This window comes from Miniopterus natalensis, chromosome 9 (genome assembly GCF_054644295.1).
Source record: "Miniopterus natalensis isolate mMinNat1 chromosome 9, mMinNat1.hap1, whole genome shotgun sequence".
Lineage (NCBI taxonomy): Eukaryota > Metazoa > Chordata > Mammalia > Chiroptera > Miniopteridae > Miniopterus > Miniopterus natalensis.
Window position 1 is genome coordinate 25,235,659 of NC_142089.1, and position 15,737 is coordinate 25,251,395.

The 15,737-nt window shown below is 48.6% G+C and overlaps 1 protein-coding gene across 2 annotated transcripts; it reads left to right on the forward strand.

The window, feature by feature from the left end:
* The first annotated feature begins 1,605 nt into the window (after positions 1-1,605).
* On the forward strand, positions 1,606-15,209 carry MPL (MPL proto-oncogene, thrombopoietin receptor). Of its 2 annotated transcripts, none has more exons than XM_087820375.1 (12): positions 1,606-1,684; positions 1,799-1,964; positions 2,238-2,416; positions 2,937-3,235; positions 3,642-3,804; positions 4,053-4,179; positions 7,995-8,176; positions 8,351-8,493; positions 10,820-10,979; positions 11,170-11,266; positions 13,216-13,303; positions 13,513-15,209. In XM_087820375.1, exons 1-12 carry the CDS (start codon positions 1,606-1,608, stop codon positions 13,798-13,800), a joined length of 1,971 nt encoding a protein of 656 aa, XP_087676501.1. In that variant the 3' UTR covers positions 13,801-15,209. The 2 variants fall into 2 exon arrangements, with proteins under 2 accessions (XP_087676501.1, XP_087676502.1); XM_087820376.1 differs by having other exon boundaries at positions 1,832-1,964.
* Positions 15,210-15,737: the final 528 nt, after the last annotated feature.

The window sequence follows — 15,737 nt, forward strand, 5'->3', positions numbered from 1 at the left end:
ATTTCAAGCAGGGAAAGAATAAAAGCAAATTCGAGCTTCAGAAAAACACTGAACTCTGAGAATGGCAGACTTAAAACAGCGCTGATACAGGTGTGGGGGAGGCAGAGGGCTCTAACACGCTGCTAGAGGTGTAAATGGAGCCATCATTTTGGAGAGAAGTCGGGCAGTGCTGGGAAAGCGACGGGGAGATGGAGACTCAAGTGCCTGGAGCTACCTATCTTAGACTTTCTGACTGGATAAAAACACAGATGTTGGAAATCTGGGGAAATGGTGAGACAAGGGCAAGGGCATAAGGGAGCCAACTCTCTTCCCAATCACTGCTCAGTGACATCCTGTTAGTAGCTTGAAATTGGCCATGGTTGGGTATTTCCATCACAAAAAGCAGCAAATGCAACAAATGCAACAAACCAAGACTTCCCCTCTCCCTGCCCCGAGAGAGCAGTTTTAACACCACTCTACATCCTGCCTGAGCCAGTCCCCATCCAGCAGCCCCTTGAGTTCCTTCAGCAACGGATGCACTGCGATCTTACATGCGGACAGCAAAGCCTAGGCCTGCTGCCTGGGCCGGACCTTAGAAGCCTACTGGACTATTTGGCCAAAGAGTAGATGGACCTAAGTGGTCTCCCTAAGCGTGTTCCAGTTCCTGCTTGATATCCTAAAGAAGTGAAGGACTGGGGGAAGCACCTCTCTCCAGCTGTGTGGGAGCAGAGAAAAATGGGGAAATGGCAGGGACAGGTAGCTGAACCTCTTTCCATGAAGGAGCAGAAAGCCCTCATCTCAACCCTCTGCCAGCCATGGGCAAACCTCTTGTCTTGTGGGCTCTGCACCCTTAACCACTATTATACCACCTCCCTGTAGAAGTCACAGGACCTGGTAAAACTTGAATGTAGAAGTGGAGGGAGAGAGAAACTGGGGGTGGGGAGGGTCACTGTTACGAGAGTAGGAGGAACCAGGAGAATGTGACACATTGTAGGATCCAAACAAGGAGAAGAATATCAAATGCTGCAGAAAGGCTGAGCATGATAAGGGTTAAGATGAGAGACACAATGAGGTTATTGTGGCTGGGCCAGAGTGAGGACAGCGGTAGGAGATGAGATTTGAGTAGGCAGGGGCCAGTCGGGCAGGACCTTGTGCATCTGGATTAGGAGGAGTCTGGGTTTTATTACTCTAATGGGAGCAATAAGACTATTGTGAAGATTAGCTGAGTCAACAGATAGAAAGCCCTTAAAGCATGGCAGCATAGTAAGTGTTCAGTAAATGCTACTATTCTTGTTGATAATACACCCTTCTAGAATAGTCAACGTAGACACACATGGAAGCTTGTCTCTTTCTGGTACATGGTCAAAAATACAACCCTCATCTCCCTCCCACCAAAAGGCCTGCCTCCTCTCTTTCAAATTCCTCCTACCCTCCTGTCCCACTCCCCCTCCCCTGGCCTCTGGCCCCTGGCCCCAGTGTGGTCTAGATGGGCCCCACAAGGGCAGGGACAGGGACAGGACGTGGGGCTGTATCTGACAGGAACCTGAGGGGCTGGCCCGGGAGGGGATTGGGGCCCGGCTTCCTGAAGGGAGGATGGGCTAAGGCAGGCACACAGTGCCGGAGAAGATGCCCTCCTGGGCCCTCTTGGTGGTCACCTCCTGCCTCCTCCTGGTCCCCCAAAACCTGGCACAAGTCACCAGCCAAGGTGAGGTGTGTGGAGGGTGGAGCTGACCTACAGCCAGAAAGAGGGAGCCCTGGGAGGGGTGCAAGTTAGGAGGCTCCCACTGGTCCCCTACTCTTTCTCAAACATGCCTGGAAGGACCCAGAGCCCAACTCACCAGCTGTTCCTCAGATGCCTCCTTGCTGGCCTCGGACCCAGAGCCCCTGAACTGTTTTTCTCGAACATTTGAGGACCTCACTTGCTTCTGGGATGAGGAAGGGGCAGCACCCAGTGGAACATACCAGCTGCTGTATGCCTACCCAGGGTATGTGCTGGGCTGTGCCCCACTCGCCTGCGTCTGTCCTGTTCTACCTTTGGCCCCATAAGAGAATTACTGGAAGTGCATGCCCTAAGGAGCCACTTAATGAACCGGTGTGCTTTGAACAGACCCAGCTCAAGCCCCTACATAAACCTTCATCCCACCTATCCCAGGCATGGAGAAGAGCAAGGCAGAAATGGAAAGAAAAGTAGGGCTTGGGGCCAGCCTGGGTCCTGAGGGTGGTCGGGTAGGTAGGATGGACTTTTCCTATGCCCACAGGGAGGAGCCCCGTGCCTGCCCCCTGAGTTCCCAGAATATGTCCCCCTTTGGAACTCGATATGTGTGCCAGTTTCCAGCCCTGGATGATGTTCGTCTCTTCTTTCCACTGCGCCTCTGGGTGAAGAACGTGTTCCTGAACCTCAACCTGACCCAGCGGGTGCTCTTTGTGGATCATGTGGGTAAGGGCCATCCCCATCACCCTGGCCCCTCTGTTTGCTGCCCCCAGGCTAGATCATAGAGTCATACTGGTTGGTGCTCCTTCAGGACAACATGCGTGTGCTCCATCCCTAGGCCCCCAGAGATACCTCAAGATGACCTTATCATTCCTCCCAGCCTTGGCATCGAGACCTAGACTTCATTTCACATCAGAGACACCTGGCCCTCCTGCCATTAACCTACTCATTTATACACTCATTCAACAGTTGCAGAATACCTACTATGTGCCAGGCACTGTGGTAGGTGACAAGGATACAGAGGTCCTTGCTCTTGATGAAAAGAAGTCCCTGTTCTTGAGGATCACTGAGTCTGACTAAGCTAGAATGAGGTCACTGTCCATATGAGGAAAGGAGAACAGGATGAGGCCCTGCCCTGCCCTCCAAGAGAGCCAATCCAGCCTCTAGCACCCCTCTCTACAATCCACAGATTGAATTGTAGACTGTGGCACTCAGAGAGTTTTGATGTGCCTTGTCTTGCCCTCAGGCCTACCAGCTCCCCCCAATATCATCAAAGCCATGGGTGGGAGCCAACCAGGGGAACTTCAGATCAGCTGGAAGGCCCCAACTCCTGAAATCAGTGATTTCCTGAGGCACCAACTCCGCTATGGTCCCAAGGATCCCAGGAACTCCACTGGTTCCACAGTCATGCAGTTGCTGTCCACAGAAACTTGCTGCCCAGCTCTGCGGAGGCCAAACCCAGCCCCAGCTCTGGATCAGCCTGCATGTGCACAGCCCATGAGGCCCCAACAAGACAGACCAGAACAGACCTTCCCAACTAGAGAAGTATCCTGGCCTTCTTCCACTCCACTTCCTATCTCCTACCCCTAATTTTGCCCCAAGAAAGGACAGGCCATGCTTTGGGGATTCCAGACTGGGTTGGTCCTTGGGGAATTAGTACAAACTCTGATTAGTCCCCAGGAACTATGTCTATTTAAGGATCTCCCACTTTGTGTCATTCATACCAACAGAATTGAGAGTTTCAGGTCTCCAAATTAATGGGGATTTCCCTAAAAACCCTTGAACACCACCTGAAACCCACTGACTTGGCCCCCAGTCTGTGTGCATATCCATCCAGTAAGGAATTGAGCATCTCTCCACAAGAATGCTGTGGGGCTTCAAATGTAAGAGATGGAGGCTGCCTTGGCTGAGAGGTAGACCTAGATTCTGAGGCTGGAATTCTTCTCTCAAGGCTCCATCTCTGACAGTGATGAGTGGAAGCTGCCTCATCTCAGGGCTCCAGCCTGGGAATTCCTACTGGCTCCAGCTGCGCAGCCAACCTGATGGGGTCTCCCTCCATGGCTCCTGGGGACCCTGGTCCCACTCTGCAACCGTGGACCTGCCTGGAGATGCAGGTGAGTCAATAAAGGAATGAGGAGATGAAGTAAAAAGATCTCTAGGGAGGCCTGGGCTAGACATGGAAGCTCTGATAACCATGGTCCTTCCTGATGACCTTGAACCTGCCACCGGACAGAGGGAACTATGTTCGTGGAGAAAACAAAGAGTAGGAGTAAATGTTCCAAGTTATGAGTGTAAAGATGATCTGGATACCCTATAGAGTAGGAGCCTGTGGGCCCTGATGGGACTTCCTTCTCTGATTCAGTGGAAATTGGACTGCAATGCTTCACCCTGGACTTGAAGAATGTTACCTGTCAGTGGCAGCAACAGGACCACGCTAGCTCCCAAGGCTTCTTCTATCACGGCAGGCCATGGTGCTGTCCCAGAGACAGGTGAGCATTAAACTGGTGATTGAGTTTGATGTCATGGGAGAGAGGCACAAACTTGCAGAAAGAGGGGAGAGATTGTTCTTGGTCTTCTTTACTCCACTCCCTGTCCCACAACCAAATGGCCTCCATGCTCTCATCTTCCAAAGGGTGTTTTATCTTCTCAGCTTCTCTCCATTCCCACGGGGAATGCCTTGGTCTAGTTCAGCTTTAATCATGTCACCTGGAGCACTGCAACAGCCTGTATTCTCATTCATCTCCAACTTATGCCTGGTGCTGCTGACCGAGTTAAACTCAGACTTTGCCTGGCCTTCCCCCACTCGGACACATCCTGCAACTTTCCACTATCTGCCACATCCAATGAAAACTTTGCCTGGTCTTCAAGAATCTCCACTAAACACCTCACTGATTTGTCACCCCCACCGTGTCCAATCTATAACCAAACCTTGTTGATCTTACCTATTAAATATCTCTAGAATCCGTCTTTTTGTTCACCTCTGGCATTATCCTAGTACAGGCCATTGCCACCTCTCACTTGGGTGACTGAGAATACTTAACTGGTCACTTCTTGAATCCTCAAATCATTCTCCACACAGGAGCTGGAGTGATCTTTTAAAAGTAAAAAGAGGAACATAACACTCCCTACTTTAAAATCTTCAATAGTGTCCCATTGATCTTAGGGTAAGGAACTCTGTCATGGCCTTGCAAAGTTCTGAAAGACTCAGCCCTTACCTCGGCCTTCAGCCTCGTGTTACACTGCGCTGCCCTTTGCTCTCTACGCTCCAGTACTGGTCTTCTTCGGTTCCCTCTTATCTGCCATAGTCCCTCCTGCCTCTGGGTCTTTGCCTGTGCTGTTTACCCAGCTCTTCTGTCTCTACTTAACTTTTACTTATCCTTCAGATAGACCTCAACTCAACTGTCGCCTCCTCAGGGAACCCTCCCCTGACCTTCCAATAGTACTACTATACATCCTTGTTGTACCACGTGACTTTCTTTCTTAAGTACTTATCATAGTTAGAATTTTACATTTATAATGTGTGGTTACTTGATTGATAATAAAATTTTCTCTCAGCCCTGGCCAGGTGGCTCAATTGGTTAGAGCGTACACCAAAAGGTTGCAGGTTTGATTCCCAATCAGGGCACATACAGGAGGCAACTGATCGATGTTTCTCTCTCACATCAGTGCCCCCCCCTTCTCCTTCCTATCTCTCTAAAATCAATAAACATATCCTCGGCTGAGGATTAAAAAAATCTTTTCTCTCAGAATTCCAGTTGGAAAAGGCTGATCTTGACTAAACATGATCCATGAGGGCAAAGTCAGTGTCTGTCTTTACTCACCAACGTATTTTCACCCATCACAGTGCCTGGAACATAGCAGGTGCTCAGTAAAAAACTGCTGAATGAGTGATGAAAGAAAACACTATGCACAGTTTTAATGTATTCTTTCAGTTTTCTAAGCATTTATATATGTCTATACATAATACTTTTCAGCATAAATTGCGTGTGTGTGTGTGTGTGTGAACTCACTTTTTTACTTAAAAATATGCCTTGGAGGTCATTTTAAAAATGCAACTGATTGTTCTTAATAACTGCATAGATTTCCATAGTACAGAGGTGCCTTGAATGGGTTAAACGGTGGCAAAACTGGAGTTATCATTCCCTCTTTCAAAACCTGCTCCTTTTCTTATTGCCCTCCATCCTACCACCAGCTCAGATTTTCAGACCTGAAACATGGAAATTGCCCTGGACTTCTGCCATTTCTACATCCTCGGGGTCCAGTCTTGTCATTTCTACCTCTTCAGCATCCCTTGAATCTATCTATGCCCCTCTACCCCCATTGCCGCAACCCTATTTCAGATCCTCATCACTTTGCACGTGGGAACCATAACAGTGTCCTAATGGATTTCTCTCCTTCTACTTTACCCTCACAAATCCTTCCCTACAAACTAGTTAGAGTGGTCTTCCTAAAGTACAAAGCCAATTATGATAATTCCCTGTTTAAAATCTTTTAATGTCTCCATAATTACTACAAGATTGAGTTCAAGCCCCTTAGAAAGGCCACAGGGCCACCCGTGACCTTGGTCTGCCCTCTCACATTTACCACTCACCACCAGGCCCTGTGTGCTAAAAGCATTCTGCACCACTTCAAACTTCCCACAAAGCACCATATCTCTTATCTGTGCCCAAGCATGTGCCTCGGATGCCCATTTCTCCCCTTTGCCTCCTATTTATAGTCCAAAACTCAGTTTAAGCAATGCCTTGTTCAGGAAGTATTCGCTGACCCTCCCATTCTGGGTAAGATCATCCTTCTTGATATTCCTGAATCAGTCTGTGCACAGCACAGAAAAATACCATCCATTTGTTTTCTGCCTCTCCCCTGAAATGAGAGCTCCTTAAAGATTTTTCCTCTATGTATTCCTAGGGCCTAGCACAGTGCCAGGCACATAGTGTCAATAATTTGGTGAATAAATGAGTAAACATATAAATACATAAAATGATAAATAATTTTAGTAATAACAAGCCATTTACGGACTATAATCAGGAAGGCGACACAATTCATTTGTTTAATAAACAATATCGAAGGTGACTATGCCAAGCACTGGAGATAGAGTGACAAATAAAACAGAAAATTTTCCAGCATTTGGGGGGCTTACATTTTAGTGGAAGAGAGGAGGTGACAAACAATAAATAAAAAAACTAGGTTATGTAATAGAGGCTGTGTGGGAGGATAGGGCAGGGTTGCTAATTTAGACTGAGTGATCAGAGAAAGCCTCACCAAGGAGGTGACAAATGAGCTAAAACCTAAGTGGCAAGAAGGAATAAGTCACGTGAAAATCTAGAGTCAGAGCAATCCAGGGCAAAGTGAAGTGCAAAGACAGTGCATCTGGCCTAACTGTAGGACAGAAAGAAGGCCCGTGTGGATGAAGGGTGGGAAACTGGTATGAGAATTGTGGGACAAGGAAATGGTGAGGTAGGGAGGAGCTAAATCATATAGAGTACTGAAGGTCCTGGTACGGAGATTGGATTTTATTCCAAGTGGGATGGAGAGCCATTAAAAGATTTTAAGCTGAAGAGTGACATGATATGATTTACATTTTCAAAAGATATGTTTCTTTGTGAAATTATAAAGAGGTAAGAGTAGAAGCAGGATCACCAGTTAGAAATTTGCATTAATCCAGGTAAGAGATAATGGTGGTTGCATCTAATGTGGCAGTGTTCAAGATCAAAATAAATGGACAGATTTGTGATATATTCTGGACATCATTAGATCAACATTTTGGAAGCAAATTTCAGTTGCTGTGTGGAGAATAAATTGAAGGGAGTGGCGAAAATGGAGGCAGAAAAGCTAGTTAGGAGGCTGATGATTAAATAACATATGGAGGTGACTATGAGGGTTGCTGTATGAGAACAGATTTAAAACATAAGGATGTTTTTCTGCAGAATGATGAGGCTTTTTGACCTTTGAAACAATCCTGTGAAGTAGGTACTATTAACCCATTTTACAAATGAGGAAATCAGGACAGAGATAAACCAAGTAATTTGCCCAGAGTTATACGCCAACAAGCCAAGACCCGAACTCTATACTCCATGCTATTTTCATGTATTATCTAGCTCCTTCCTTAAGGGGAAGAAGCTGGACATCAAAGCAAACTTCAGAAAACAAAACATTATGGAATGAAGACAGAGAAAGCTCTGGTGGCCCATCCAAAAGAGGAGTTAGATTATAATCCATGCAGTGCATAGCCCCTGTGGGATGGAGAATGTCAGGATTGGTCTCTGAGGCAACCCTGATTCAATGATTCTATGGGGCTGATTCTTAGGGACCCCATCTGGGAGAAGTGTGAAACGGAGGAGAAAAATCCAGGATTACAACCCTCCCAGTTCTCCCGCTGCCACTTCAAGTCACAAAATGACAGCGTTATTCACATCCTTGTGGAGGTGACCACAGCCCAGGGTGCCTTTCACAGCTACCTGGGCTCCCCTTTCTGGATCCACCAGGCTGGTAAGAACTTTCCTCCTTTCTCTTCCCACATACTCTCCCCCTCTCCCACCCACCACTGCATCTGACCCTATGCCCAGAATCACCACCAACTCTGACACTTCTGACCCACGGCCCTGGTGGCATGATGTCTCATGCACAGAGGGCTTAGGCCAATCCCTGATGACATCCCTGCAGTGCTTATCCCCACGCCAAACTTGCACTGGAGGGAGGTCTCCAGCGGGCAGCTGGAATTGGAATGGCAGCACCCATCATCCTGGGCAGCCCGAGAGACCTGCTATCAGCTCCGATACACAGGAGAAGGCCATCAGGACTGGAAGGTAAGGCCAAGGAACATATGCCCACAGACCTCACCACACAGGGTATTCCTGAGTTTCACCATGCCTGTTACCAGGGGTGAGGGTGTCATGTGTCCATGTCTAGGCTTGTATATCTGTGTTTATGAAGCAGCTGGTATCTTAACTTCTCTTTGGCATCTCCCACTTAATATTTTCTCTTCCCTTTGTCGCTGGGATATCAGTCTCTTCTGATTACCCTACTAACTCTCTGACAGAACCTTCTCACTCTCCTTTCCTGGCTCTTCCTTTTCCACTCTACCTTAATATGTTGTGCTTCCTACAGGCCCATCCTAGATTCTTTTCTAGATAAATATACGCCTTCCCTAGGTGAGTGCTTCAACTCCATGGTTTTAATAATCATACATTAACCATCCCAGACTTACCATATGGAAAGGAACGTCTATACCACAGGCAAATTACTTAAACTTTTGAAGTCCCAGTTTCCTCATTGGTGAAATTAGAATAAAGCTATCTACCTTCCAGAGTTACAGGAAAGGTTAATTATATAAATATCTAGCATACTGCCTGACAGATAGAAGGTACTCAAATACATTAGTTAAATCTTTCTTTCTGTACTTTTATTCTTATTTATCACATATACAGTATATACAACTTCTTACCAGATAGATCTACATAAAGCCCCCAGGGGCATTTCAGACTCATACAGTAGTCCCCCCTTATCTGTGGGGATACATTTTAAGACCCCTAGTTGGAGGCCTTAAAAACCATGGATAGTACCAAAGCCTATATATATTATGTTTTTTCCTATAAATACATACATATACTTTATGGCTTCTCTTCAGCATATCCAAATTACCAGCATCACTACTCTTGCACTTTGGGGCTATTATTAAGTAAAATAAGGGTTACTTGGACACAAGGATTGTGATACCTTGACAGCTACATAGAAACTATCAGGCAGGACAAAGGGATGATTTGAGTCCTGGGTGGGATGGAGCGGGGCAGTGTGAGTTCTCATCATGCTACTCAGAATGGCAGGCATTTAAAAACTTACAAGTTGTTTATTTCTGTAATTTTCCATTCAATATTTTTAGAATACGGTTGACTGTGGGTAACTGAAACCAGTAACTGAAACCATGGAAAGCGAGACCGTGGATAAGGAGGGACTACTATATATCCAAAACTTAATTCATCCACAGTAAAGTACACAAATCTTAAGTATGCAGTTGAATAATTTGTAAATGCGTATACACCCATGTAACCATTATCCAGATTACAGTGCTATTTTTAGCAGCCCTGAAGCTCCCCCTGCCCCTACAGTAGCACACCTCCCTTCCAAGGTAACCACTATTCCGACATTACCATTGATAAGTCTGACTGTTGATGAACTTAATAAAGTGGAACTATACAGTGCTTACTCCTCAAACTTACTTCTCCTCTGTACCCTGTTTCTGACAATGGCACCACTGCTTACCAGTTACCCAAGCCTGGAATCCTTGACTCTTCTTCCTTTTGCCTTGTCTCTTCTCCTTAATTATCAACAAGCAAGTTTAATTTATTGTACTAACAGTCCTCCAGTCCCTCCTACCATTGTCTTAGCCTCATCTTTGACCATCCAGCCTGCCTATCCAGCCTGCCTGCTAAACTACTCTGTAGTCCCCAACAAGCAATTCAGGCAGCACTAAATGCTCCTTGGTGCTCCTGGTGCCTTACTTATATTACTATAGCACTAATTACTTGTAATTATTTACTTGTTTGCATGTCTTCCTTATTAGACATGAGAGAGACCATGTTTCATTTCCCCTTTTCCCCAACGCCTATAAATGCTTGCTAAATTATTCAGTTAATAGTTTCCCTGCTTGTACCCGCGATGCTTGTACCCTCTACTTGGAATCTGCCCTTGTGGCGCCAGCACCTGGCATAATCCTGGCATCCTCTGCTGGGTGCGCGTGATTTTCAAAGGGCCCTGAGTATCTGAGCGTCTGGGATTTCACTGCTTCTGCGGGATGTCCGTGTGTCCGGGTCAGGGGGCATCGTACATATGTGTGTCGGGACGAGCAGCTCCCGCGCCGATGAGGCCTGTGTGTCGGCGCGTGGGGCCCGTTTCCCCGGAGCTGGGCTCGCCTCGGCAGGGGAGGCCGCGGGTGCAGCGAGCCGCTCTGTCCCTGTCGCTGTTCTCGCTCTCGTTCCCGCCGCGAGGCGTGCTTTCCGTCAGTGAGGCTCTTTGAGGTTCCCCTGGGATTCACAGTGGTCGGCTTTAGGTGCAAAAGCTGCCGCTCTCTGGAGGACCCGGTGCCCGCCCATCCACACCCGGCGCCGGTCCACCCGCTCGCTTCCCTCTGCGCAGGTGCTGGAGCCGCCCCTGGGCGCGCTGGGGGAGACTCTGGAGCTGCGCCCGCGCTCCCGCTACCGCCTGCAGCTGCGCGCGAGGCTCCACGGCCCCACCTTCCAAGGCCCGTGGAGCGCCTGGTCCGACCCGGTGCGGGTGGAGACCGCCTCGGAGACCGGTGAGGGCCCGCGGCTGCGCGGACGGAGCGCGCGGGCGCAGCCGGGGCGGGGCCCCGACCGCGCGGGTCTGCGGCTGCGCGGCCGGACGCGGCGCCGAGGGGCGGAGGGGCGGGACCGAGGCGGGGTTCGCGGGCCTGGGGGCGGGCTCCGGCCGGGGGCGGGCGGGGTCTGACTTGTCCCGTCCCTCAGCCTGGATCTCCCTGGTGGCCGCTCTGCTGCTGGTGCTGGGCCTCAGCGCCCTCCTGGGCCTGCTGCTGCTGAGGTGGCAGTTTCCCGCGCACTACAGGTACCGCCGGGCCCCCAGGGCCGGGCCCGAGGCCTCTAAATAAGCGTTCCGGGCGCTCGCACGCGGTCCCCAGCTGCAAGTCCACGCCTGAGGCTCCAGCCGCTTCCCGCAGGGCTTCCTCGGGGTCGCACCGCTTCCTAACGCGCTGACGTGCCCGCTGTGCTGAACGCCTCAGACGCCCACCCCCGGCTCCGCGTGGCGGGAGGAAGCCGCCGCCCGCCCGCCGCCCGCCGCCCGCCCGCCGCCGGACCACTGAGGCGCCCCGCTCGCCTGGCCCGGCCCGGCCAGCTCCCAGGCCTCGCTCCCACGCCGCGCTCCGCGCCCTGCCGGACTCGCGGACGCTGAGCCTCCTCCTCCAGTTTGCCTCACACACCACCAGAAAAGTCTTTCTAAAATGCGCCCATAAATCTCCTTGTTAGCGGCCCAGGATAGAGTTCAGATTATGGAAGGACAGGCAAAGCTCTGCAAAGTCCGGCCCTGCCAGCATTTCCACCGTCTTCCTCCCCGTGCGTCAGCCTTGCCACATTGTTGGCGATCTTCTCCGTGTCTTCTTTCCTCCACAGGCTTTATTTCCCAGTGCCTTTGCGCAGAATGTCCCCTCGGTCAGGAATATCCTCCCTGGGTGACTAATACCCACTTATCTTTAAATAACTTCCTCTACCAACTGCTGGGAAACCCTTCCCAACCCTCCCATGTTGGCTACTCTCTTTGTGTCCCTATCATAGTACCAGCAGCATTTTACTGCATTTACTTCTTTATATGTCTTCCCTATACCTCACTTGGTCATCTTTAAATCCTCAGCGCAGAGTATGCCAAATAGCATGCCCTTAAACAAATGTTACTAATGAGTGACTTATGTGGGAAGACTGAAGTTGAGGAGAATGTCATTGGAAGTTACTAACAGAAAGGCTGGAATCCATACCATCTTAGTCCTTCAGCTGGTGACATCTCTTGATTCTTGAAGACTCAGAAGGCAACTCCTCCAGGCAGCCTCTTTTGACTGCCCCAGGCTGTCATCTCTCTTTCAACATGTCTGTCTTTGGACTTTTAACCTGCTCACATATATGAGCTGACTGGAATGTAGTCTCTATGCACGTAGCCAGGACCAACAAAAAAGTTAGGGGGGAAGGATGTGATGCTGCTGAACCTTTTCCCCAGTTTACCAGGTAACTCACTCCTCTTCCCCTGGAGAGAGATGAGTGAGGTCACAGAAGAGGCCCGAAGTGTTGTTCAGCTAAAGTCCCTCCATGTGGAAGTATGAACCTGAAGAACTGGGGGTTCCCCAACATATCTTAAATCCATTCTCTTCCCAGATAGATCACCTTCCCAGTAACTTAATAATAAGTCCCACTGGCTCTCTTCATTCATTCATCGAGCTAATTATTGAGCACCTATTATGGGCCACACACTGTTCTACACACTGGAGATACAGCAGTGAGCAAATACACAAACTCTTTGCTCTCATGGAGCTTACATTCTAGTGGGATGAGACAGACAAAAACAAATATATATAATAATAGTAAATATATAATAGGTCAAGTGTTACAAAGAAAAATAAAGCAGAGCAAGAGAAAGAGTGACAGGGAGGTGGTACGATTTTAGACAGGGTAGTCATGGAAGACCTCTGTTACGATGGCGTTTGAGCAGAGACCTAAATGCAGTGAGGGAGTCAATTGAGTGTCCCAGACAGAAACTATAAAGATCCTGAAGCAGAATGTTTGAGAACACTGTAGCACTCCTGTTTTGAACCTCCCACCACTAACTTCCCTTCCCCACCTGAGGTTTCCTTTGCACCTATGCTCTTACATTATTACCTTGACTACGCTCTCACCTCTCCAAGCTTTACTCACCCACCTCACTGCCTTCCCCACTGCCCCACTTCAGTGTTCTCCCCCCCCCCCCCCAACACACTCCCATGACTCAGTCTCCTTCTCTCCCTTCTCTCCAAGGAACCTGAGGCATGCCCTGTGGCCCTCACTTCCAGACCTGCACCGGGTCCTAGGCCAGTACCTTAGGGATACTGCAGCCCTGAGTCCGGTGAGTGCACTCCCCTCCCTACTACCCGCCACTAGTCCTATGAGGAGCTGGATCTTTGCCCCTATAACACAACTTTTCCAAGGCCATTGCCCACCAGCATTCCATTGCCCTGGGCCCTACCCCCAGCCAAACCCTTCTTCCTATACAATCTGTGTCTTCCTCCCATAGGACCTGCTAATCCAGACTCCTTTCCCTCCCATCTTTCCCAGCCCAAGCCTGCAGTCTCAGATGTCTATGAGGAAGTGGAACCCAGCCTCCTTGAAATTCTACCTAAGTCCTCAGAGAAGACTCCATTGCCCCTATGTTCCTCCCAGACCCAGATGGACTACCGAGGATTACAGCCCTCTTGCCTGGGGACCATGCCCCTGTCTGTGTGCCCACCCATGACTGAGTCGGGATCCTACTGCACTACTCACATTGCCAACCATTCCTACTTACCGCTGACCTGTTGGCAGGCCCCTCATTCCCAGTACCCTGGCCAGATCCAAACTCTCTAGACCTTTCTTCCCATTCTCTCTACCCACCCTACCCCATCCCATCCCACCCCACCCCAACACCATACACATCTCAGACCTCACTTTCATCCCCCTTGTTGACCCTCATAGCTGGGCTTCACAACACTGATCTTGCAGTATTGCTGCTGACATAAATCCAGGACCCTCTTTCCTCAGGAGACTCATTTATTTGACTAAGCTCTAACTTCCACCTTCTTTCTCTCTCCTCTTTAATGCCACGCTCCTTGAAAAGAAGTCTTCATGCTTCCCCACTTTTCATTTGCTCTTTAGACTACTTCAGTTAGTTCTTCTACCACTTTGCTAATTAAACTGCTCAGAGTTCACCTCAAACTCTCTAATTGCAAGATCCAATAGGAACCTTGTTAACCCTCCATTTATTTGATCTCTCTGTGGCATTTGTCATGGTGACTACTTGTTTCTGCTTTAAATTCTCTCCTACCTTGGCTTCCATAACATCACAGTCTCTCCTGGTTTTGCTCCTCCAGTGCTTAAGAGCATAAACTCTGAAGTCAGCACTGAGTTCAATTCCTGTCATCTCACTTACTAGCTGTGGGCAAATAAAGTCTTTGAACCTTAGTTCCTCACCTATAAAATAGGGGCAGTGAAACCCTACAGAGAGTTGTGAATAGGATTAAGTGAGATAATCTAAGGAAAGCACAGTGCCCAGGACATAGTGTTTAATATACCTGAATGGTTAGAATTATTCTTTCTTGTTCTCTTATCATGGCATCTTATTTATAGCAGTCCCTCAAGAGTCCATTCTTAACAGTCTCCAGTTCCATCCATTTTCATGGCTTTATCCTGACCATCCCAAAATTCTTGTCTCCAGCCCAGACTTCTACTACAGCACCTGTGATGCCTTATGCAAGTAACTGTTTACATGTCTGTCTCCCACTACTAGATTGTGAGTTCTTTGAAGGCAAGGGCTCTGATTTGTCTTTTCTCCCCTGAGTAGTGCTTGGTGCACGGCAGTAAGCCTCCAATAAATGTTTTCTAAATGAATGAAATATTTCTGGACACTACTACCTTAACTTCATGCCAACCTCCCTCATCCAGTAAGCCATTCACATACAGCAGTAAATGTGCTTTGGCCATTCTAGCTATGGATTCCCCTGACAAAAGTGTTTTTGTTTTTTGCTTCTTTTTTTTTTCCTGGCTCCAAACATACCCACTGTACCAGTCAGGGTCTTGGCAGAAATAGATGGCACACCCAAACTGGGTATCTTGATGAGAGTTTAATAAAGGGAATATTTATAAAGATAAGGCAGGATTTAGGAAAACTCTCAAGGAATAGTGCAGTACCCCAGGGCTAACAACAGCTTGGGGCCAGTTCCACCCCTAGGCATCAAAGGGTAAGGTTAGAGAGTGGTTACTATATCTAGGGAGAGTCGCTGTGAGAGAGGGCTGCCTGGCAGGAGCTGTGGCCTTAGGTAGAGAGATAGGGCAGGGCAGGGAGGGAGCCAGGGGAATAAATAACTCAAGCGCACTCTTTTCCCACCCTCTCATCTCTGTATTGGTTTGCTAGTGTTGCTGTAACAAAGTACCACAAACTTGGTAGCTCAAACAACAGAAATGTATTGTCTCACAGTTCTGGAGGTTAGGAGTTCAAGGTGTCAGGCAGGGTTTGTTCCTTCTGAGGGCTGTGAGAAAGAATCTGTTCCATGCCTCTCCCCTAGCTTCCAGGGGTTTCCTGACAATCTTTTCTGGAACAGCACCGTTATCCCTGCCTTCATTTTCACAGGGCATTCTCCCAGTGTGTCTCTGTGCCTAAATTTCCCCATTTTATAAGGACCCAAATGACTTCATCTTAACTAATTACATCTGCAATGTCCCTATTTCCAAATAAGGTCACACTCTGAGGTACTGGGGCTTAGGAATCCAACATAGGAATTTGGGGGCACACAATTCAACCTATAATA